The sequence below is a fragment of the Arabidopsis thaliana genome, chromosome 5 (assembly GCF_000001735.4).
Source record: "Arabidopsis thaliana chromosome 5, partial sequence".
Classification (NCBI taxonomy): domain Eukaryota; kingdom Viridiplantae; phylum Streptophyta; class Magnoliopsida; order Brassicales; family Brassicaceae; genus Arabidopsis; species Arabidopsis thaliana.
Window position 1 is genome coordinate 15196374 of NC_003076.8, and position 23120 is coordinate 15219493.

At 32.2% G+C, this 23120-nt stretch overlaps 4 protein-coding genes, 1 long non-coding RNA gene and 1 pseudogene across 12 annotated transcripts; 2 read left to right on the forward strand and 4 right to left on the reverse strand.

The window, feature by feature from the left end:
• Positions 1 to 1918: 1918 nt before the first annotated feature.
• Positions 1919 to 3082, reverse strand: AT5G38096 (annotated as a pseudogene). The gene is made up of 2 exons: positions 2571 to 3082; positions 1919 to 2428 (listed from the first exon to the last, which is right to left on the reverse strand).
• Positions 3083 to 3115: 33 nt separating this feature from the next.
• AT5G38100 (S-adenosyl-L-methionine-dependent methyltransferases superfamily protein) lies at positions 3116 to 4824 on the reverse strand (the record flags this gene model as incomplete). Of its 4 annotated transcripts, none has more annotated exons than NM_123170.3 (3): positions 3116 to 3743; positions 3818 to 4486; positions 4718 to 4824. In NM_123170.3, the coding sequence occupies 3 exons, from the start codon at positions 4793 to 4795 to the stop codon at positions 3411 to 3413; spliced, it is 1080 nt and encodes a 359-aa protein (NP_198626.2). The 4 variants fall into 4 exon arrangements, with proteins under 4 accessions (NP_198626.2, NP_001190433.1, NP_001331855.1 ...); NM_001203504.1 differs by having other exon boundaries at positions 3260 to 3681; NM_001344226.1 differs by lacking the exon at positions 4718 to 4824 and having other exon boundaries at positions 3411 to 3743; positions 3818 to 4495.
• Positions 4825 to 8291: 3467 nt separating this feature from the next.
• AT5G05625 lies at positions 8292 to 8605 on the reverse strand. The gene has a single exon (NR_142854.1). It is a non-coding gene; the product is annotated as an other RNA (long non-coding RNA).
• A 3379-nt stretch (positions 8606 to 11984) lies between these two features.
• On the forward strand, positions 11985 to 13962 carry ASF1B (anti- silencing function 1b). The gene is made up of 3 exons (NM_123171.4): positions 11985 to 12378; positions 13052 to 13167; positions 13260 to 13962. The coding sequence occupies exons 1-3, from the start codon at positions 12270 to 12272 to the stop codon at positions 13689 to 13691; spliced, it is 657 nt and encodes a 218-aa protein (NP_198627.1). The 5' UTR covers positions 11985 to 12269; the 3' UTR covers positions 13692 to 13962.
• A 3257-nt stretch (positions 13963 to 17219) lies between these two features.
• Positions 17220 to 19832, forward strand: 4CL8 (AMP-dependent synthetase and ligase family protein). Of its 4 annotated transcripts, NM_123172.4 has the most exons (5): positions 17220 to 18630; positions 19024 to 19160; positions 19264 to 19331; positions 19456 to 19558; positions 19651 to 19832. In NM_123172.4, the coding sequence occupies exons 1-5, from the start codon at positions 17400 to 17402 to the stop codon at positions 19762 to 19764; spliced, it is 1653 nt and encodes a 550-aa protein (NP_198628.2). In that variant the 5' UTR covers positions 17220 to 17399; the 3' UTR covers positions 19765 to 19832. The 4 variants fall into 4 exon arrangements, with proteins under 4 accessions (NP_198628.2, NP_001331963.1, NP_001331962.1 ...); NM_001344228.1 differs by having other exon boundaries at positions 19264 to 19558; NM_001344229.1 differs by having other exon boundaries at positions 19456 to 19832.
• Positions 19833 to 21445: 1613 nt separating this feature from the next.
• Positions 21446 to 22999, reverse strand: AT5G38130 (HXXXD-type acyl-transferase family protein). The gene has a single exon (NM_123173.5). It carries the CDS (start codon positions 22969 to 22971, stop codon positions 21583 to 21585), a length of 1389 nt encoding a protein of 462 aa, NP_198629.2. The 5' UTR covers positions 22972 to 22999; the 3' UTR covers positions 21446 to 21582.
• Between the last annotated feature and the right edge of the window lie 121 nt (positions 23000 to 23120).

The window sequence follows — 23120 nt, forward strand, 5'->3', positions numbered from 1 at the left end:
AATAAATATTCTAGTTATTTTAAGGGGTAATTCAAAATATTTAATTTGGAAAGACAAATAAATAGTTCTATAATTATTGTGGTCATACATGTTATTATCAATTTTTGAGACTAACTAAAACACTTGCCTCAATTTTTGTATTTTATGAATGATCAAAACTTTGATTCTTGCTTTCTCTTGCAATTGATTCTACTATCCATAGTATGCTAGCTTTTTTTTCATATCCAAAAAATGGTTTAAAGTGTATTTGATGCCTACCAAAAAAAACAACTAACAAAAATATATAAGTAAGACTCAATATAACCATTTTAGAAACTTTAAACAATGTAGAATCATTTACAAAAACTTACAAATTGATAAGGTTGAGACTCTTGCCCGTTTTGCTTCCTCTTTCATATCCATTTATGGTTTAAAGTGCATTTGATGCCTACTACTACAAAAAAAAAAAAAAAGATGCAAAAATTTCTCGATTTACATTTAGAACAAAACAAAAACATGTAAGTAAAACTCAATATAACCATTTTAGAAACATTAAACAATATGAAATCATTCACAAAAACTAAAAGAAAAAGAAAAAAAAACTGAAAGCTAATATGTTGGTGATACCGTAAATGTTGGTGATACAGCAAGCCATTTTCCATTTTTCTTTCAGTAATTGAGTAACTTCAATTGTCAAAGGAAACAAAAGCACTTGTAAATATGTGTGTGTTGCGTCTGTGTAAATATTTGCTATTTATATTAGAATAGTAGATTGTTAGGGTATAACTAATAAAGGTTAATAATTATAGAAGAACGTTTACAATACGAACATTACATGAATAACAAACTAATAATTTTTTTTGTTTTTTAAACGTTACATGAAACATTGAGTATTCAATCTCATTGAGCCACTAATGACCTTAATGAGGTTTAATTGCATGGTGTTTAATAATTGGTCATTTGAGTCTTTTTTAATCAGGTGAGCTTTATATCTACTTCTCATTTATTTCTTATTAAATCATATTTTTAAAAGCATATGTAGTATTTAAATATTGATAAGTGATACATCATAAAATATATACTATAATTACTATTCTTTTATCATTGTTTTGAATAAATCACTTACAAAATAAAATAATTTGGAACTATTATGTATGAGTTTATGTCAACAAATTATTTTGTAATTTACTTTATCATACATTTATTTTGTAAAATTAAGATATGATATGTTTATTAATATATACATGCATAAATAACATAGAAAAAGAAAAACTGTTAAAATATGAGCAAATGTAAGATATCAAATTTTAACAGATTTTTTAAAATTTTAATCATATAATATTGAAACAAAATTATTTTAATTAATTATTGTTTAAAAGAACTAAAAATGGAAAAAAAAATCTTATAAAATTGGAGAATTATTTATAGTTGTGAACTATTAATGTGCAGTCTAAAACATAATAACATGTCAAAATTTAAAAGATTTGATTTTGTAATTAGTATAGAGAGTTGCAATTATGCTAGAAAAAAATCATTTCAAAATTGTAGTTTAATATGTAGTAATTTTATAGTTTAATGACTATTTTTCTAAATATATGATATATCTATTAATAAATTATTGTAGTCAAACTACAATTAATGATAAGTACACATGTGATCAAAGTAGAGTGCCAAATGTCGCATTGGTAGGCAAAGTTAGAAAAAACCTTCTTTTATATAATAAGATATATATATATAGATATATGTATAGAGTTAAGCGGTGACGTTGCCTAAAAGGCTAAAATAATGCGTGAAGTGACATGTATGTTAGATTCTCTGTTTGATCTTTCTGATAAAGAAAAGGTAAGTTTCTGATGAATCATGTAAACAAAACATATTTTCATTAAAGCTTCGCCAAGTTTTCCAGTAATTGCAAAATGACAAACTTTTTTTTTAATTAGGTGTATACAATGTACATATTTATTCCTTTATGGTTATTACACACTGAAAACGACACACATAACATTGATGAAAGAAAACATGCACTTGACCAGAGAAAAGAAAAGACTTGACCAAAAGTAAAATGACTTGACATAAAAAAGAAGAAGAGAACATGACTACGTAGGTCATTATCATTCATTTTCTTTTAAGTACGATATAGTATACCACTTGTTTCTTCCACATCTTAAAATCAATTGGGTGCATGGTGAGTTTCTTAGCCAGTTGATTGAATAGCTCATTGACTGCACCATCTCCAAAATGTTTTTCGACGATTGTTGTGAGAAAAGCTCGAAACGTGGAAGTGATAAAGTCGTTGGGTTAATGGCGTATCGTCTAATGGATGGCTTATAGTCTCCATCAGCTCAATTGTGAAGCTTCCATTATGTTCAATCACTCCCCTCACTTCACTAAATTGAGGAAAATACATAGGCAAACTGAATAATTCGATCTTTTCCTCGCTTGTTACTCCCTACGATATAAAAACAAACAGATGATTACTAGTCATTTCTTATCTCTTACGCATTCATGAAACAATTCATGAAACTTAACGTTATATAAGACTTTTGTATTATGAAAATAAAAATAAAAAAGTTTTGGATTGTATATCTTACCAATTTAGCCATATCCATAAGACAATCACCGACGGTATCGAACACATTACCCTGCCATGTCTCATACATGGGCACGCCATCCGGCACATTGACCTAAAATAATCATTAATCCACCAGGCACAAGTTCTTCCGCTCTAGCGTCAATAAAAGCCCCCATGTCTTCTATGAACTGAACTTTGTAAGCCTTGGTCACATCTTCTAATAAATTGTTACAGTGAATGTAATGTTTGTTCCAGGCCGGAGATTTCTTGTCACATACATATTTGGGAACTTTAGAAAGCCAATGAGTTGTGTAAGACGTGTTTCCGATGTGGATGCTGTTTCTTGGTAACACTCGGCCATAGAAGGACCCTGGAACTCCAACCGAGAAATATTCCCGTTCCGTGGAAGGAGACTGGGTTCTAAAGAGTGTGTTGAAGTCATTGTTGGGTTGATCGTTGAAGAAAACTTGAAATTCGAGAGGCAAAAGGCTATTTTCGTTGTTTTCCTTCAAGTGTTTGTAAAGAAGTCTTTCGACACTCCAAGATAACTTATTATATAGTACCCTTTATTACATAGTACCCTTTTAAACAAAGCTTTATTTTTATAAAATTTTATTTAAATTAGACAGATTCGATATGTCTAAAAATTATGGTGTTAATAAAAATAATAAAATGAAGGTTTAACCCATATAAAAGCGACAAGTCAATAATATTTAAAAACATAATAAATGTTAATTCAAATCTGTCCCGTCATATAACCTGTCCAGCAATATAGTCTGTCTCATGCTACTTTTTCATTATATCATTATATCATTATTGTACTTTTTCATGATTCTTCTTCATTATATCATTATTGTATTTATTTTCGTTTAAGTACTATACAATACACCACTTGCTTTTTCCGCATTTCAAAATCAATTGGGTGATTGGAGAGTTTTTTAGCAAGTCGATAGAATAGCTCATCAACCACACCGTCTCCAAAATGTTTTTCTATGATTGTAGTGAGAAAAGCTCGAAACGTGGAAGTGATGAAGTCGTTGGTTAATGGCTTACCCTCCAATGGATGACTTGTGGTCTCCATCAGCTCAATCGTAAAGCTTCCATTTTTCTCAATCTCTCCCTTTAATTCACTAAATTGAGGAAAATATACTGGCAAACTAAATAAATCGATCTTTTCCTCGCTTGTTATTCCCTAAAAAAAAGATAACTAATGATTACTAAAAACAATCATGCTTTTTAAATATACTAAAAAGATAATTATCTTACCGATTTAGCCATATCCATAAGACAATCACCGATGGTGTCCATCACATAACCCTGCCATGTCTCATACAAGGACACACCATCAGGCAAACATTCTCCTATTACAATCATTAGTCCTCCAGGGACAAGTTCCTCCGCTCTAGCATCAAGGAAAATCTCCATGTCTTTTATGAACTGGACCTTGTAAGCCTTGGTAACTTCTTCCAACAAATTATTACATTGAATGTAATTTTTGTTCCAAGCCATAGATTTCTTGTCACATACGTTATCAGGAACTTTCGAGAGCCAGTGAGTCGTGTATGAAGTGTGTCCGATGTGGATGCTGTTTCTTGGTAACACCCGACCATAGAAAGAGCCTGGAACTCCGACTGAGAAATATTCGCGTTCTGGAGAAAGAGGTTGGGTTCTAAAGAGTGTGTTGAAGTCATTGGTGGGTTGATCATTGAAGAAAACTTGGAACTCTAGTGGCACAAGGCTATTTTCGGTACTTTCTTCCAAGCGTTTGGATTTCACTGTATCAATGATACTTTGAGCAACATGGAACGTGTTCGGTCCAATAGAACATCCAAAATCCGCAATTCTAAAAGTACCAAAATCAGAACTTAGTTGGAGGTCGAGCTTTTCAAAGATGCATCGTCTTGTCTTTTCTACAGCGCTACTTATAGCTGCTTTCTGTATCATACATAATAATTTTAGCTAGTTAATATATGTATTGCATATACATGTTTTGGCTCAAATTACAATTACAAAAAAAATCGCATAACATGGTGAAATTCTAGAAAAAAAAAAGCATATAATCATGTGGAGTTTGTCAAAATGGACTAATCAGACGGCTGCTCTGATAAATGATAATCATCAAAATATATCAAATATACAGAATTCAACAATATATCATAACATTACTTGGTATGAAGAATTATGGATGTAACTGTGTTGATCGTGACCGCTGCTCATCGGGTACATGTGAGAAGATGTTGACATTGCTTCGTATTTATGACTTGTGAACTTATAAATCTCTTACAACGTTAGTTTCTGTTTATATATAAAGAAAGAGTTGAAAACAAATTGCATTTTTTAAAGGTTGGACACAGCTAAGCATTCAGTAAGACAATTAATAGTGTGTATTTGCTGAAGAATTTAAATAAATTTTAATTGTTATCGGGAGTTTTAAAAAATATAACTGATAGTAACACAGAAGTTGACCAAACCAAAAGATAAAATAAAAAATGTAGGAGCATCCCTCATTGCTCACATGGGTAACAATTGTTTAATTATTTTAGCTCAAAAATTTCGTTTGTTCAATGATATTGAAAATAATATTTGTTAATTTATAGGTTAGAGACATCGAAGCTTTCACGTCTACGATCTGGCATTGCGGCAAAAAGAGATTAGATATTCTGGAATTTAATTTTAGGATATTTTTGATGTTTTGGACGCAAAATTTACAATAGTTGGTATTCAAATTTAAATCTGATTCCGTAAGAAAATATTATAATTAAGTACATTGATTCAAGAATTAGAAAAATAAAAATAACTGTAAATGAAAGATTGATATAAGAATTTGGAAAATTAGTTCTATTATTTTATTAAAATATCAATTAACTGTTATATTTATTTATATACTATGTTTTAGGTATTTTTCGTTATATGTGGATCAAACAAGCAACATATTACGAAACTTGGTTGGACACCATGAAACTTAAAAAACAAACTGAAAACGTGATAACATGCGGCGTCATTAATTAGCTGTTTAAAGCATGATCTTTTAATGTAGTATACTATGCATAGTAATCGAAACTCTCTCGGACACGATTATTGAGACAACTCAAAAGCTAAAGTTTCCCGAATGTTTGAAGAAGATCGGCATTATGATCCCGTCTCCAAGGAGCGATGGTTACCGAAACTTCTCAAACATTTTGTCTAAGCCTCTTCTGATTACCAAGCTCTCTCAAGTGCACATTCTCAGTTTCAGGGGTAATTACCAAGCATCTACAAGCTTGAAGAAGATCGGCATTATAACCATACCTCCAAGGAGTGATGGTTACCGAAGCTTCTTCAATATTTCTTATCTCGCAGCCTCCTCCGTAGAGCATTGTACCAAAAGCTCGTATGCGTTATTAGCGCGAGCTGTTTATGACCACCAGTTGGTCGAGGATTTCGCGGAGTTCATCTCCATGGTCGAATCCGCTATGGTTTCAAAAGACTTTTCAAACATTGCAAGCTTCTCTAAGTTGAGCATCTCTTTAGAAAACTCATGGAGCCTTTATCGTTATCTTTATTGCCATTGTATTATTTCAGTTTTAGTTTGTATGAACTTTCCTCTTATGAGGCTTTAAGTGAATACAAATTTGTTTGACAAAAAAATAAAATAAAAACATGATCTTTTATGATTTAATAATTGACGAGAAAAGTGGTCGAAATGAAGACTTAGTCTCAAGGACAATAAATGTTCTAAACTACCTAAGGACAGATGGGCAAAAACAATCAAGGATATCAAGCAAAATTAAAGAAATGGTCGGACATGACAAGATGGGTTGAGCCATGGTTAAACCAGGTTATTAGAAGATAACATGATTCAAGTGGTTCAGGTAATCAGGTAACTAGGTTTAGCGAGCCCTGGTGTTGTATAAGTCAATGTCAAGCATGGTAGAAATTGAGCAAGGCTTACGAGAAGTGATCTTAGAGATATATAATTGATGCTTCATGCTAAAGTATATCCTTTATAAAAAAATGTCTCGAGTTTTAGAATCCAATAAAAACATCAAAACTCATATTTGATTGTTTAATCCTTTAGATAAAAACCAAAAAAAAAAAACAGCCATTTTGTTTTCTTCTGAGCTAGATTTTAATTTCTGAATTCATTGCTTAGCTACATATTCTGCGGGATCGCGATACCTTAAAAGGTTCAGCTAATTTCATGCACGTGCGTTTGCAGCTATTCTAATTGTGTGTATGTAAGGTGAAAACATGAACTAGCATCAAAGGAAAAATTTATGATGATTTGCAAATTAAGTTAGTAAAGAAGTCTTTCGACACTCCTAAATTTGCTCAATGCCCGTCAAACGAGAGTGGGGTTCAATTTCCATGGGCTTGGGAGCCAACAGATATATGATGATACAATTTGATAGTCATGATTTTACAATGATATCAGAGCCAATTCTAGATAGATATAGAGTGATGTGGGCTCATACCAACATAATCTTTTTTTTTAGCCTTTAAGTAAGAAATAATTATGAACGAGTCGGCATAAAGAAATGAGAACAGAAGATATAAAACAGTTTAAATCAACCTTAGAATTTAAGTTATATAAAGTATAAATTAACATAATAAATTATTTTTTAGGTGACAACTTTCCTCGAGGGGAACGTAGAATCGTGGTTATTAAGACCATCTCCATCACTGAGAAATTCAATTTTATAAAATAATATAAATTTTATTATTATTTTTATTGTTTAATTTTTTAATTATTATTTGAACCAATCAGAACAAAATAAAAGTAGAAATGAGTTTCTTAAAGTTTCTCACGTTGAAAAACGTCTCTGTTCTCTCTCCTCCTTTTTCTAAATTTTTTATTTTGTTTTAATAGAGAGTCTCTCCTCTAGAAACTCCCAATAGAGATTCTAGTTCTGGTTATACATAGACATTAGCGAGGTGGATCTTACCGTAACTTTTTACCGTAACTTTTTATTGTTTACGTGTCGTCTCGCAAATATCATTCTATTTTTATTTTTGCATCTCTCTATTCTTATCTAACTCGATCGTGATCTGTTTTCACTTAGATTTTCACTCTTTTTTTTTTTCTTTTTTTGGTATTTTTATGTGACGGAAATAGCATTTGTGGTGGATAAAGAGATGAAGCTGGATCACTCTTTAAGTCTTTGTTACAATAATTTATAACGAACAGGAGAATTCATATTCAAACGGCTGCTCTGATAAATGATAATCATCAAAATATATCAAATATACAAGAAGAGAATTCAACAATATATCATAACATTACTTGGTATGAAGAATTGTGGATGTAACTGTGTTGATCGTGACCGCTGCTCATGGGGTACATGTGAGAAGATGTTGACATTCCTCCATATTTGTGACTTGTGAGCTTATAAATCTCTTAAAACGTTAGTTTCTATTTATATATAAAGAAAGAGTTGAAAACAGATTTGCATTTTTCAATGAAATAAATAAAAATATGAAATGAAATATTGAATAAAATAAAACATTGATGTGAAATGTGTGGTGTGAAGTTATGATGTGAAGTGTATGGTGTATGTAAATATGTATGAAAGTTTAGTCGGAGAACCAAACGGAAATGTTTTTGAGTATTATGTTTTGTATCCAAGCAGCTCGACTCCCACAACCCTAGATATAGAAGATTTTCAGTTGAGCTACATGTTTGGTCCCCCACCAAGTTAAGGACCATCATTCTCATTACAAGAATTTGAAGAAAACAATATCAAACACTCATGGAAGATAAGAAATCCGAACACAAAAAATCCAGATAGGTCGATAACACAAATCAGTGCAGCAGAAGCAACATTATATTAGCAATCAGAAAACGCAGCAGCCCAGAACTACTTCTTAAGCCAAATTGATAAAAAGATATTCATCATAGACCTTTCTATCAAAGAAATCACCAAACGAGTTTTCTTTCTATGGTCAAGTGACGATTTTTCTTTCTATGGTCAAGTGTTACCAAAAAATAGCATCCAAATAGGACACACTTACTACACGACTCATTGCTTTCCAAAGTTCCTGAACTCATATATATGTAACAAGAAATCTCTCACTTGGAACAAAACTTACATTCATTGTAATAATAAAGTAATCAAATTTTATTTCTCCCTTTGTAGGGAAAAACAAGCAAGGAAAAGGTTCAGTTCTTCAACTTGCCTATATATTTTCCGCGATTTAGGGGGTTGTATTCAAATTAGAATTTTAAGTGATTTGAGTTTTTTTGAGTTTTTAAATAATTATGATAATTTTAGGGAAGTTCATATGATTTTTGTAAAATCTCATTCAAATCTCACCTTAAACCATGAGATTTGGATTTCTGTATTCTTAACTAAAAAATTCCTCTCAAATCCTCCAAAATCATTAAAATTCAAATCCACAAATTATTTTCAATAACAGTGGATTTTAAGGTGGATTTCGAAATCATTAGTTCAATAACACTAAATTTCATGAGACTTTTTAAAATCCATGTTTGAATAACATAGGATTTATAAATTCCGCACAAATCTTTTAAAATTTCACATTCAATTTTGGACATAGTTTTGAGAGCAAGTATAATTGGCCTACATTTCAAAAAATAGTTGGGTTCACTTTTAGAGGTAAACCATTTCATTCACCTTTTTCATTCTAGCTAATCAAAAGAACAATTCTTTCTAATGCCCTTTTCACACTACTCCTTTTCAATTCTACCCTTTTCTATTTACCATTTTCATTTATACCCTATTTAAATTTTTAATAACCATTTTACCCCTATTTGTAAATTGATTTAGGTTAACAAAATGAAATATTAATATTTTTCGTCTAAAATATTTTAAAATAAAATTTCTCGCCAAAAATTTCCGAAAAAAAAATTTCCCGCCAAAAATTTTCGAAAAAAGAATTTCCCGCCAAAAAAAGTTTTCGAAAACATTTTTCCCGTAAAAATTTTTTTTTTGGCGGGAAATAGATTTACAAGGGATTTTAAAAGGGTTTTAAAATATTTTGAAAGATTTAGGGTTTAAAAGATTTACAAGAGATTTTAAAAGGGTTTTAAAAGATTTACAAGGGATTTTAAAGGGCTTTAAAAGACTTACAAGAGTTTTTTTAAAGATATGTAAATGGTTTAAAAGTGTTTTAAAATATTTACAAGAGATTTTTAAAGGGTTTTAAAAGATGTAAAAGAGTTTTTAAAAGATTTTAAAAGAAATTATAAGAAAATCCTTTAAAAACTCTTGTAAATCTTTTAAAAACCTTTTGTAAAGGTTTAGAAGAGATTTAAAATGGTTCAAAAAGAGTTGTAAATGTTTTAAATACTTACAATTTTTTTTCTAAGAGTTAAAAAATGCTTGTAAAGACTTTATAAGAGTTTTAAAAGGATTTACAAAGGTTTAAAATCCTTGTAAATGCTTTTAAAACTCTTTAAAAACTCTTGTAAATCATGTTTTACCCTTTTATAAGCTTTTAAAATCCTTGTAAATCATTATATACCACTTACTTATCTTTTAAAAACGATTGTAAACCATGCAAACCTTTTTTAAAATCTCTTGTAAATCATTCTTTGACACTTACTTATGCTTTAAAAACGATTGTAAATCATGTTAACCCCTTTTAAAATCCCTTGTAAATCATTCAATGTCACTTACTTATGCTTTAAAACGATTGTAAATCATACAAACACTTTTAAAATCCCTTGTAAATCATTCTATGCCACTTACTTATGCTTTAAAAACGATTGTAAATCATGTTTTACCCTTTTATAAGCTTTTAAAATCCCTTGTAAATAATTCCAATACCACTTACTTATACTTAAAAAAACATTGTAAACCATGCTAACCCTTTTTAAAAATCTTTGTAAATCATTCTATGCCACTTACTTATGCTTTAAAAACGATTGTAAATCATGTTTTACCCTTTTATAAGCTTTTCAAATCCCTTGTAAATCATTCAATGCCACTTACTTATGCTACAAAACGATTGTAAACCATGCTAACCCTTTTTAAATCCCTTATAAATCATTCTATGTCACTTACTTATGCTTTAAAACGATTGTAAATCATGTTTTACCCTTTAATAAGCTTTTAACATCCCTTGTAAATCATTCAATGCCACTTACTTATGCTTAAAAAACGATTGTAAATCTTGTAAAACTATTGTAAAAAGTTTTAAAATGATTTACAAAGGTTTAAAAAGGGGTTTTAAAGTATTTACCTATGTTTTTAAAGACTTTATAAATATTTTAAGAGGTTTTAAAATGATTTACAAGGGTTTTTAGCAACTACCAAAGCTTTTAAAAAACCTTGTAAAGTTTTTTAAAAGAGTTTTTAAAAAACTTTACAAGGTTTTTTAAAAGAGTTTTTAAAAAATTTACAAGGATTTTTAAAAGCATTTTTTTGGCTGGGAAAAAAAATTTACGAGAAAAAAATTTGGCGGGAAAATTTTTTTTGGCGGGATTTTTTTTTTTGGTGGGAAAAAAAGTTTGGCAGAAATGTTTTTTGGCGGGAAAAATAATTTTTGGCGCCAAAAATTTGGCGGGAAACTATCAGTTTCCAATTACATGTTCTTATTAGATGAGGGTAATTTGGTCATTCTGTTCAAGGGAAGAGATATTTTTAAAAATGAATAATATAAAAGGGTATTATTACAAAAAGGTAGTAAAAAAAGGATAGTTTTGTAAATCTGCCTAATCAAAATCTGCTACTTACTAAAATAAAATTGAATTCATTTAAGTTATAAAGTTTAATCCACCTCAAAAATGAACTTTTATATCAGTTTTGAGTTGACAAAAAAGAGTTAGGGTTTAGATTTTATGATTAAACAAAGTGAAATCTCTGTTTGAGTTTATAAACATTTAGATTTTATAATTAAACGAGGTTAAATATTGGTTTAGGTTTAGAAAAAATTGTTAGGGTTTAGATTTTACATTTTAACAAGTTTAAGTATCGGTTTGGAGTTTACAAAGGAGAAGTAAAGTTAGATTTTGTAATTAAACGAAATTATATATATCAGTTTGGATTAATAGAAGAGTGGTTGGATTTTACATTTTATAGATTTTATAGTTAAATGTTTTTTTATTCATTTATTAGCTGGCATATTCCGATTGGCTGAAACAAAAGAGTGAATAACATTAGTAGAAATGAACCAAAGTATTCTTTGATTTCAATTTCTTTTCCTTTGGTCTCTTCTAATGAAAAATTGTTACTACTATGAATTGAAAATTTTACTTTTTTAAAATTCTACTTTTGTTTTCACTAAATCTTTATACTGGTATAATATTACACATTATTCTAATTATATTTTTACTCTATTCAACAGTTACACATACAATATTGTCAATTAATTGTTAAGTGAAAACTTTTAACTAAATCTAAATTTAGCCCATGGGCCTTAAAACTTAAGTATTATTAGTTAAAATGGCCTCGATTTCAATTCCTTTTATATTTCCCTCTTCTAATTGAGGTTTTAAAGCTCTCCCGCCAATATAGTTGACCGGTAACTACCGGTTATTAGCCTTATACCAACCGGTTAAAAAAAAACCACCCAATAACTGGCAAATTGAAATCGCTCTAACCACGAACCGTCTCTGAATCTGACCGACCACCATTCTTCTCGCGCCGGCGATTTCACTGTTTACAGAGAAATCTCGAGAACCCTAACCTGGGTCTCTCTAGATTTCTTTGAAATTTCGAGAATCTAGGGTTTCAAACTAAAATCGAGTCCTTGAGTTTTCCCAATTTAAATCGTTATGAGCTCTATCAATATCACTAACGTCACCGTCTTGGACAATCCTGCTCCGTTTGTGAATCCATTCCAGTTCGAGATTTCTTACGAATGCTTGACCTCTCTCAAAGACGGTACCTTTTACTTTCCCTGATCCTCTATCTTTCGAAAATTGATACTATGTTGATTTATTTTCGATTTTGTTATTATATTCTTCGGAACCGATTGAAGAATGAAGAACCTGTGATTGGATATGTGAATAATGCTACAAAAGATTCAATTTTTGGGGTTTTAAAGTATGATTTGTAGCTAATTGACTTCACTGTGTTAGGGTTTTCTTGCATTTGTATGAGCTCACACACGATCTGTCTCGAGCTTAGTGTACTCTCTTTGGCTTAGAAGTTGGTTATATGTCTGCAATTGTTCGTATTCAACATTGTAGTTGTGGTATTTAGGAGCCTTGTCTTTGCTCTATGAGGATTGTTTACTGTGAATGGTTATTTTGTATGGCTTATCTTTCGGATGTGTTGGCTCTCAAATGAGATTTGACCTCTGGCTCAGTGGCTATGTACTGTAATTTCACACATTACTAGTTGCAAGTTATCGGTTCTTGATCATGGCAGAGAATTATTGTTCTAGATATCATTATGTGTGTGTTGCTTATCCTTCTGCAATAAAAGCGTAAAACCGTTTTGCCTATACCAACTGGTTAAGTTTCTGTGCTTTGTAAATTTTCGTGATTTCTAGTCATGATCACATTCTGGTAAGCCTGATGTGTGAGATAACGTTTCTTTGGTTTTGCTACAGATTTGGAATGGAAGCTTATATACGTAGGGTCAGCTGAAGACGAAACGTATGATCAAGTTTTGGAAAGTGTTCTTGTTGGTCCTGTTAACGTTGGGAACTATCGATTTGTGTTGCAGGTAGTGTATGATTAGTTTTATTCTTCTCTCTTTGTTTCTGGTGGTTTAGGTACATAATCTTAGTCTAAACTTTTTGTTTGATTAAATGATAGGCTGACTCTCCAGATCCGTTAAAGATTCGTGAGGAAGATATTATTGGTGTTACTGTGTTATTGTTGACTTGCTCATACATGGATCAAGAGTTTATAAGAGTTGGCTATTATGTGAACAATGACTATGATGATGAACAGCTCAGGGAAGAGCCTCCTACCAAGGTTTTGATTGATAAGGTCCAAAGGAACATACTCACAGACAAACCTAGAGTAACTAAGTTCCCTATCAACTTTCATCCTGAGAATGAGCAGACTCTTGGTGATGGGCCTGCACCTACTGAACCATTTGCTGATTCTGTTGTAAATGGAGAAGCTCCGGTGTTTCTTGAGCAGCCACAAAAGCTTCAGGAGATAGAACAATTTGATGATTCTGATGTAAATGGAGAAGCTATAGCGTTGCTTGATCAGCCACAAAATCTCCAGGAGACATGATTCTTGTTTGACTCAAGCTTAACTGGAAACTGGATTAGAACTATCATCTCAATTCTAATCGAAAGATTTGTATTTTTGTTTCTTTTATCTGGAACTTGAACTCCAGTTGTGTTACTGTTTGTAGAAATTTAAGTTCTTCTTGCAACATCCCTATACTGTGCTATGTTCAGAGTTCTTAGTTCCCATTCTTCTTGTTATCCTAGTGGCTAATGCAAGCAGATCATTGCAAACACTAACAATTCACTTGAAGATAGTTGTTTAAGAAATGCACTTATTCTCAAAATTAGGTATGGCTTAGTGACCCATAAAACTTTCGTTTAGTCCACGTTTAAAGAATTTTTCAAAATTTAAAGGTAAGACAATCCATTTCAACAATTTTCTCACAAGCATCACATTTAAAAACATGGTCTATGGGTGAGTTGTTCTTCTGATTTATTCTGTCTTTCAACTTAGTTTTTCTTCCCAATCAGTTTCCACCAAGATAATTTCACTGCACAATCAAAGCCATAATACAATACATAGCAAATACATCAAATATTAAGCTACAAACAATCAAATGCTTTTTAGTTTAATGTTTTTGAAATCTTAACGGTTATTAGCTAGGAAACACTTCCATCAAGAAATTTCCAGTCTAACAAAAGTATTTATAAACTTTTAAGGAACTAGAATATAGTTGAAAAATGCTTAATGGTCGACCTATATTCATCCATATGTACACTATAATACAATGTTATTATACTACTATTGTTGTCCATATAGAGGTTCAAAGAAAATCACTTTGTACTTAGAGTCGAGCTCAAACTCTCCAATGTCGATAAAATGCTCAGTGGTTAGATAGTAAAGACATTGCTGCAAAAGAAACAAACGAACAAGTTATCTAATCAAGCATCACATAAACTGTTTTGTCTCAAGTAAAATCAATCAAAACATTAACTGAATACCTGTTGAATCTGATCTATATCAATCAGATCTTTCATTGCTGGCACATTCACATTAGCAGATGTAAACACTTGTTGATGCACTACATCATGTGGCACCTCGTTGTGGCGCGTGGCTTTCACGGAAAACGTATGCGACTGGTTATTTTTTATTCAAGTTTCATGAGCCCAAATAAGTATACATGTTCCAACTTGTAAAGTTAATTTCACAATTAACTACTTTTCCTCTTTAGGGTTCTTGATTAAGTAGTGAATCTAGTTATATTGATAATCTCTAAAATGATAGCTAGTTATTATTTGTTACGGATCAATCTTGATATATATATATGGATTTTAAAGGAATTTTAGAATTTCTGAACCCATGAAGGCCTCAAATATATCACCAGTCTAGATGGTCTAGCGAGAGCATGACCTTTCAGAAATAACTGTCCACATACTAAACTTTATTTTCTGATAGATATTATCAACCATTCATAGTTCTAGAATTTTTGGCAACATTACCAAAGAATTAACTCTACTAGGAAAATAGACATGGAAGTTTTTTTCAAGAATCATAATGTCAAGAGAGTGGAGAGTTTCATCATGCCAAAGTAGGTTCTTGCGCCTATCCTCTGAATGGTGAAGCATTATGATGGACATAGAGATTCTTAGAACTAATAACACTTTGACGCATAGTTGTTTGAAGATTATCTTAGAATTCCTTTAAAATCCAAACATATGATATTCTTGAATCTGAATTTGGTATAGTGATCTGATTTCACTAACTAGAGGACATGCTTCCAGAGTTCCAAGTCCATTTCGCCAGTCCTTTAAAGAGACTTCTCTCTTTTCTTCGAGAATCCTTGCGTTTATAATTATAAGTAATCACACTCTGCCAGAACATCGTTAGTGTGCTCCTCCTCTAGACACGCATTTTAGGTCTATCTCGTTTTCAGAGAGATAGAAGTGCCTTCAACTACACTCCTTGGAAGAAAAGTAGCTCGGCAGTCACCGGCCTAGTCCTCTTTCTTGTCCTATGTGATCGTCACCGCTTCTCTTAGAGTTCCAATACAACTCCGGAAAATGGTCTTTCTAAATAGCAGATTAGGCATTAGATCGTCTTGACTAGAACCCATAACATTTGCCCCACTAGTCCTGTATTAATGGCACTTCGTCTAGTTACATTGACAACATTTTGAATTGAGCGTTTAAATTTTATCCTCCCGGAGACTATCCTAATATATCGTACTAATAAGATAAGATACTGACTCCAAGAGACGGTCGAATGAGCTAAAAATTCACCAAGCGTCTACAAAAATCTAGCTTGGTTCACCCTGTCAAATCACTTGATGGCTAATATTGAGTAAACAACGTTCTCATGATAAACAAATTCCATCGTCCAGGATCTAGAGAAGTTCATTTGATCAATCTCATTACGCATATAACATTTTATTTATGTGAAAGTTGCAGATATAGATATAAAATGAAAAAGTCATATATAAATGACATGACAATGCAAACAAATTATTTATTAGAAAAAGAAAAGAGAAAAAATAAATTTTATAGTGCCGACAGTTTTCTTTTTCCCCTTGAATGGTTGTAGGCTAATATATCTATTTATGTCAAACTATTAGATCTTCTTTTTTCTTTTCTACACGTCCATGACAAAATGTTAGATCATTGCCAAATTTAAGACATATCTATTTAGCGAAAGCTAAAATTTGGATAGTACGTACACTACACCTAATTTGTTAACACCATTTACGGATAGAAGAAGCCTACACCTAAGTCGGTGGATTCTTGGATTTGTACAAGTAGGTCTTTAACACGAAAATATAGTTAAACTGGAACTACACTTAGATTATACTAGGTCTTGCCATCTTCATATATATGCTAATATGCCCACATTTGGTGCTTACTAGGTTTTAACCCGCGGTTTACCGCGGGCAATCGGTTTATTTGGTTCTTATACTAAATATTTGAATAAATTTGATATCCTAAACATATAAATATAAATTTCTAGTGATTAGTGAAGAATATTGATATTATTGATTATTGATTTCATGATTGAATAGAGTGTTTTTAGGGATGGAATGTGATCATCTTTTGATTTCAAAAACGACATAGATTCCTTATTTTTGTTGAACGGTTTAGATTGAAGGAAAATAATATTATTAAACGGTTTAGATTGAACTGAATCATATAAAGTTTAGGAGATTGTTAAGACCAAATTACCCTTAATGATTTTGAATAGCAAAGAACAAAATCCAAAATTGAAATCAAAATTGAGGTTAAATTAGACAAAATTTCAATTTGTACTTCCCTTTTAATAATAAAGGGATAATCTTTCGGTATATAGTTTTTTTTTGCATTTACTAAATTTGTTTAAATTGCTTGATATTCTACATTATAAATTAAATTACATACATTACAAAAAAAAACAAAAATCAGAAACAAACAAACACTACTCACTGAAATACAAATCTTAATTACACATTTTAAACTTTCACTGAAATCATTTAAAAATGTTTCACTAAATATTCACTAAAATACAAATATTCGTAAAAAGTTAATTGTCCAATGAAACTTTTATTGTTTGTTTAATTCGATTCGACAGTCCACTTTTTACGAATATTTGTATTATAGTGAATATTTATAGTAAATAAGTAGTGAAAGATATTTAGATAGTTTCAGTGAACGTTTAACATATGCCTTATTAAGATGCTGATATTTCCATAAGGTAAGTACAACTATATGAGAGCTTGCATCAATCTAATCCAACCAAAGAATAATGGCGAATTCTCAAAGATCATCATCTCTGATCGATCCAAGGAACGGTTTCTGCACATCAAACTCCACATTTTACAGTAAACGCAAACCATTGGCACTTCCTTCAAAAGAATCACTCGACATCACAACATTCATCTCCTCCCAAACGTACCGTGGCAAAACCGCCTTCATAGACGCAGCCACGGACCACCGCATAAGCTTCTCCGATTTATGGATGGCCGTGGATCGTGTCGCCGACTGTCTCCTCCACGACGTGGGAATACGGAGAGGTGACGTGGTCCTAGTCCTCTCTCCCAACACCATCTCCATCCCCATTGTCTGCCTCTCCGTGATGTCTCTTGGCGCTGTCTTAACTACCGCTAATCCTCTCAACACCGCTAGTGAAATCTTAAGACAAATCGCGGATAGCAATCCAAAACTCGCCTTCACAACACCGGAACTGGCTCCCAAAATCGCCAGTTCCGGTATCTCTATCGTCCTCGAGCGCGTAGAAGACACTCTACGCGTTCCGAGAGGACTCAAAGTGGTTGGGAATCTAACTGAAATGATGAAGAAAGAACCAAGTGGACAAGCAGTCAGAAACCAAGTTCATAAAGACGACACGGCGATGTTGCTTTACTCCTCGGGGACGACGGGACGAAGCAAAGGAGTGAATTCGTCTCACGGGAACTTAATAGCACACGTGGCGAGATACATCGCGGAGCCATTCGAGCAGCCACAACAGACCTTCATTTGCACTGTTCCGTTGTTCCACACTTTTGGTTTACTAAACTTCGTTTTGGCCACCTTAGCGTTAGGTACGACCGTTGTCATCCTCCCGAGGTTTGACCTCGGAGAGATGATGGCGGCTGTCGAGAAATACAGAGCGACGACTCTGATTCTCGTGCCGCCAGTTTTAGTAACTATGATAAACAAAGCGGATCAAATAATGAAGAAGTACGACGTGAGCTTCTTGAGAACGGTGCGGTGCGGTGGAGCACCTTTGAGCAAGGAAGTTACTCAAGGGTTTATGAAGAAATATCCAACGGTTGATGTTTATCAAGGATACGCATTGACGGAATCTAACGGTGCAGGAGCTTCGATAGAATCAGTGGAGGAGAGTCGGAGGTACGGTGCGGTGGGGTTGTTGTCATGTGGTGTAGAAGCGAGGATTGTGGATCCGAATACGGGTCAGGTCATGGGTTTGAACCAAACGGGCGAACTTTGGCTTAAAGGGCCTTCTATCGCCAAAGGTAAATTACACACACTTATTCCAACAACAAAAATAAAATAACACTTAAATTAAAAATATGTTAAGCCAAAGATCTTATAAAACAATTTATACAGTTAATAAATTTCAAAATCTGGCGGATAACATTTTGGTAAATAGAAAGTACAATTTATCATTCTTTTTTTTTTATCAACAACACATGAATTAAAAGATAACTTATTTTTTAATATTTATATTATTTAAACATCATTTGACATAATATCACATTTTTATTTAAAAAGATGGGCAATAAAATACACCGATTATTAAAAAAAAGTATTTGAAAAAATGTTAATGTATGTTTTTTTACCAATTATCACCACTAATATAGTTATCTATCAAAACCACTATAGTTTATATTTGTTTGTGTTTAAAGGTTATTTCAGGAATGAAGAAGAAATTATAACTTCAGAAGGATGGCTTAAAACAGGAGATCTATGCTATATAGACAACGATGGATTTCTTTTTATCGTTGATCGATTGAAAGAGCTTATCAAATACAAAGGTTACCAGGTAAAATAAAATTTCTCAATCATGTCACTTGAAGAAATACACTTATTGTGACAATTTTAAACTAAATCACAAGCAAAAGTATAACGTTTTGAATTGTGTACAGGTACCTCCAGCTGAACTAGAGGCTCTCTTACTAAACCATCCAGATATTCTCGATGCAGCCGTTATTCCGTAAAGTTTTACTATCATTTTTCTTTTCCTTGTTAAGACTTCCAAGATTTTTGCCTTTTAAACATAAAAACGACAAGAAGTTTATTTTGTTTTGTTTGAATTTTTGATTTGTTGCATGGCAAAGGTTTCCAGATAAAGAAGCAGGACAATTTCCGATGGCTTACGTAGCACGAAAGCCTGAGAGTAATCTTTGTGAGAAAAAGGTTATCGACTTTATTTCTAAACAGGTGCTTTAATGATCAAAGCCATGCATAACTAAGTTCAATTATATAAAATTTTGTAATTTTAGGTTATTAATTTTTGTTAATGTAATAAACAGGTGGCACCATATAAGAAAATAAGAAAAGTCGCATTTATAGACTCTATACCAAAGACTCCATCGGGCAAAACACTTCGCAAGGATCTAATCAAATTTGCCATTTCAAAAATTTAAAAGAATCACTATTTTGTCATTTTTATTTGTATGAATTTCTGACATAATAAAAGAGAAGTTATATCCGCTTAATGAGCTTGGTTAGAATCTATATCTAGAGTTTTTTATTTGACTCGTTTGTACTAATCTTTGCGGTTAACTATTAAAAGATGATAATTATTTGTAACGAAAATTCTTAGGAAAACAGATTGAACGAAAATGAAGTGAGACACTTAAGTGTGTAGCATGTGTTGTGAGCTGAGTAGTGGTTTAGTAGATATCTACACTAGTTAGAGATTTCAGATTCAGCAACTTTGGCCTTAGAGGAAGTCCATATACCCAATTACCCTTTTATATATGACGGTTATCTAGGAAAACGATCAAAAGTAACTTCAACTATTTTTATGTGGTCTTTTCAACCCGAACTCTTATCCCTGCATTTATCTGAATCCACCATATTTTCTAATAACAAACATAAACTATGTAATGTTAGCCAATTTCAACATATATTCGTTATTAAATAATATAACAAATCTAAATTATGTAATCTTAATCAATTGAATAAAAAGAATAATTTGGATACGGAAAAAATAAATTACGACTTAAATATTATAATCGATATTAACAAATACAAAAAAAAAATTACATGTTGAAATTAGTTACCGGTTACATTGTTTAGATTTGTTATTTAAAAATATTATAGATTATCGGTGATAAATAAAGAGGATCAGAATTTGGATTTAAAAAAACAAAGCGATTGAAGAAATTATTGTTTCGATTATTTGTACACAATATAATTAGAATTAATTATCCCAAGAAAATCGATAATTACACAATTATTGTAACACACTTGAATTTAAAAGGACGTTTCCATACATTTTGATATTAACACTTTCACCAACCAACACTCTTCTCAGTTTGAGTTACAATCACATGGTGTGGCCATGGCCAATATGGTTTTCCTTCATATTATTTTTTCACACTTGGTCCAAGATTTGTATATAATAAAAAAAAAAAAAGACTCCGTGATACTTCATCTGAGACTCTTTTTTCACAATTTTATTTTGGATATACCTTTTCATTATAACAAATCCATACATCAGAATCCAAAATTCGAAACTCAAAAACAAAATCCCAAAAGTAAAACTTGCATGGCCTACATGTTGTTATATCTTTCACGTGACTCTTTGAGGAGAGGAGACAAGTCATTTCCAGCCACCTCTAACTAATGTTACTTTCAAAGACGTGATATCATAGAAAGGTATCCATCATTTAAAATCTAATAATTGAACTATTAAAGTCATTATGCATAATGTAGATTATGTTTTATATTATCTTCACTTGTATTTATGATTAGTTATATCACAATCCAAATTCCAAGCCTAACGGAAATAAATTTAGGAAAAATGTTAGCAACTTATTACTATCAATATACAAAACATACCTTCGAATTATCAACTAATATAATCCTTTCAATGTTCAATACACTTGATAATTGTATTGATCAATTAAACTTTAGTTGTTGTCATTTTCATTCACGTTTTTATTTGAGTTTTTTTCTACTGTTTGAATAAACATGATAAAAAAATATTTTCCAACATCACTTTCTTCTTTTGTCATCAATGAAAAGAAAGTGATGTGGGAAAATATTTCTTCGTCAAATGCTTGTCAAGATGTTTTATCTAGTAGTTTACTCAATATGTGGTCCTTTACACAACAAAAACTCTTTTTATTTTTCTTACACAACAATAACTTAATTGTAAACCAAAACTATTTCCACCCTCCAGTTGATCCAACTATCACTTGTTCTCTGATACATATGATTAACAGGAATTTTATTTATTGACCAACCATATCATTGGTCAACAGGTTCACTAGTACATCAGACCATAAAGAAGAATTTAAGGTCGCATGAACATCAATACTCCCTTCTTCAACTCCTCGAAACATTACAAGCATACCACCAGCACCATCAGCCGGTCCAGCTCGAGCCGCGATTGGTTTTCCCCAACCGAAATCATGTTCGTACACTTCAAACCGTGGAGAGCTTGAGATGATCAAAGAATTGTTAGCCAATCTACTTCCAAACGATGTTTTTGGTCTCTTAACATTTCTAACCCAATTCTTTGCAAAAACTTCATAACTCTCATTTGTTTCTGACCTTACGGATTTACTTATTTGCAAAGCAGTCCAGCCTAGCCCATGATCCAACAGCTCTCCCACAGTGGTTGTAGCCGTTGCGAGATTGGTTACATTCCCAAAACACTCTTTCTTGAGAAGAGGGTTTAGCCTCGGTCTCATATCCGCCGCTACATTGCATTGTGTTTCTTCTTCCCGGTTTAGACCACTGTGTCTGATGATTGATAGCCATAGATATGCCACAACCGCTTGAAGAGACGAGATTTTCAGATCATTGGTGTCAATTTCGTTGTTGGCTTTCGCTTTGAGATCTAAAATGTTCTTCTTTGACAAGTGAAAAACTCTCTCTTTAGTTGAAGGTTCCCAACGTGGTAGCGTCTCCATCTCTAAAACCGGAACATGTACCGGGTAATCGATCCCGTCACAAAACCAATCTTTGAGAACAATAGACTGAATACTAGGATCCGAACCATTCAGACAAATCTTGGACCAAGTGTGAAAGAACTTCCAGAAGCAAGTACCATCGGCCACCATGTGATTGTAACCAAAACTAATGAACACTCCATCTTTCATCTCGGTGACTTGCAACGCAAGCAAGGGCTCCGAGACAAGGGCATCACGGCTTTGGACATTGTTCGCGGGGAAAAATTTCGATATGAAATAAGGAACAGACCCATGAGATTGAAGGACATCATTCACGGTGATAGATTCGGCTTTCGCATGGACGAATTTAGCACCCAAACCATCACAGTCGATGTAAAACGACACCGTATCATCTTCGTGATTGTTTACTTTGACGAGACGACCAGCAAACGGGAAATAAATCTCTAAGGCAGTGGAAAGAGAAGCCATTAATCGAGGAATGATACTGTTTTCCGGGTCGGGTTTGTGGAAGAGTAGACCTCTTTGAGGATAAAAAAGATAAAGAAGGTCAAGATCATGTGGAGTTAGATGGATTTTTTGACGACCCGTTTGGTTTATGTTTTCGGGTCGTACCATAGTTGAAGATATCACGGTCACTTCTACCATTTTGCGTCTATAGAAAAGAAGATGAAAAACTTTGTAAGATAGAAATAAATCAAATGGCATAGACACATATAGAAATACTCGAAGCCATATCTTTAAAACTTGGTACCTCCACCTTAACGATGCATATTATATTTATAGTATTTTTTCGTTATATTGGATGTGGACAGTAGAAAGAATTAGTATTTGTTCTTAAAAACATGCAGATAATT

What these genes read in the sequence shown, in the direction of transcription:
- ASF1B (NM_123171.4), top strand. Translation starts at nt 12,270, where the DNA reads ATGAGCTCTATCAATATCACTAACGTCACCGTCTTGGACAATCCTGCT. An exon ending in CTTGACCTCTCTCAAAGACG is followed by an intron (nt 12,379 to 13,051) that starts GTACCTTTTACT and finishes GTTTTGCTACAG; the next exon opens with ATTTGGAATGGAAGCTTATA. An exon ending in ACTATCGATTTGTGTTGCAG is followed by an intron (nt 13,168 to 13,259) that starts GTAGTGTATGAT and finishes ATTAAATGATAG; the next exon opens with GCTGACTCTCCAGATCCGTT.
- 4CL8 (NM_123172.4), top strand. Translation starts at nt 17,400, where the DNA reads ATGGCGAATTCTCAAAGATCATCATCTCTGATCGATCCAAGGAACGGT. An exon ending in TCAAATACAAAGGTTACCAG is followed by an intron (nt 19,161 to 19,263) that starts GTAAAATAAAAT and finishes AATTGTGTACAG; the next exon opens with GTACCTCCAGCTGAACTAGA. An exon ending in CTCGATGCAGCCGTTATTCC is followed by an intron (nt 19,332 to 19,455) that starts GTAAAGTTTTAC and finishes TGCATGGCAAAG; the next exon opens with GTTTCCAGATAAAGAAGCAG.
- AT5G38130 (NM_123173.5), bottom strand. Translation starts at nt 22,971, where the DNA reads ATGCCATTTGATTTATTTCTATCTTACAAAGTTTTTCATCTTCTTTTC.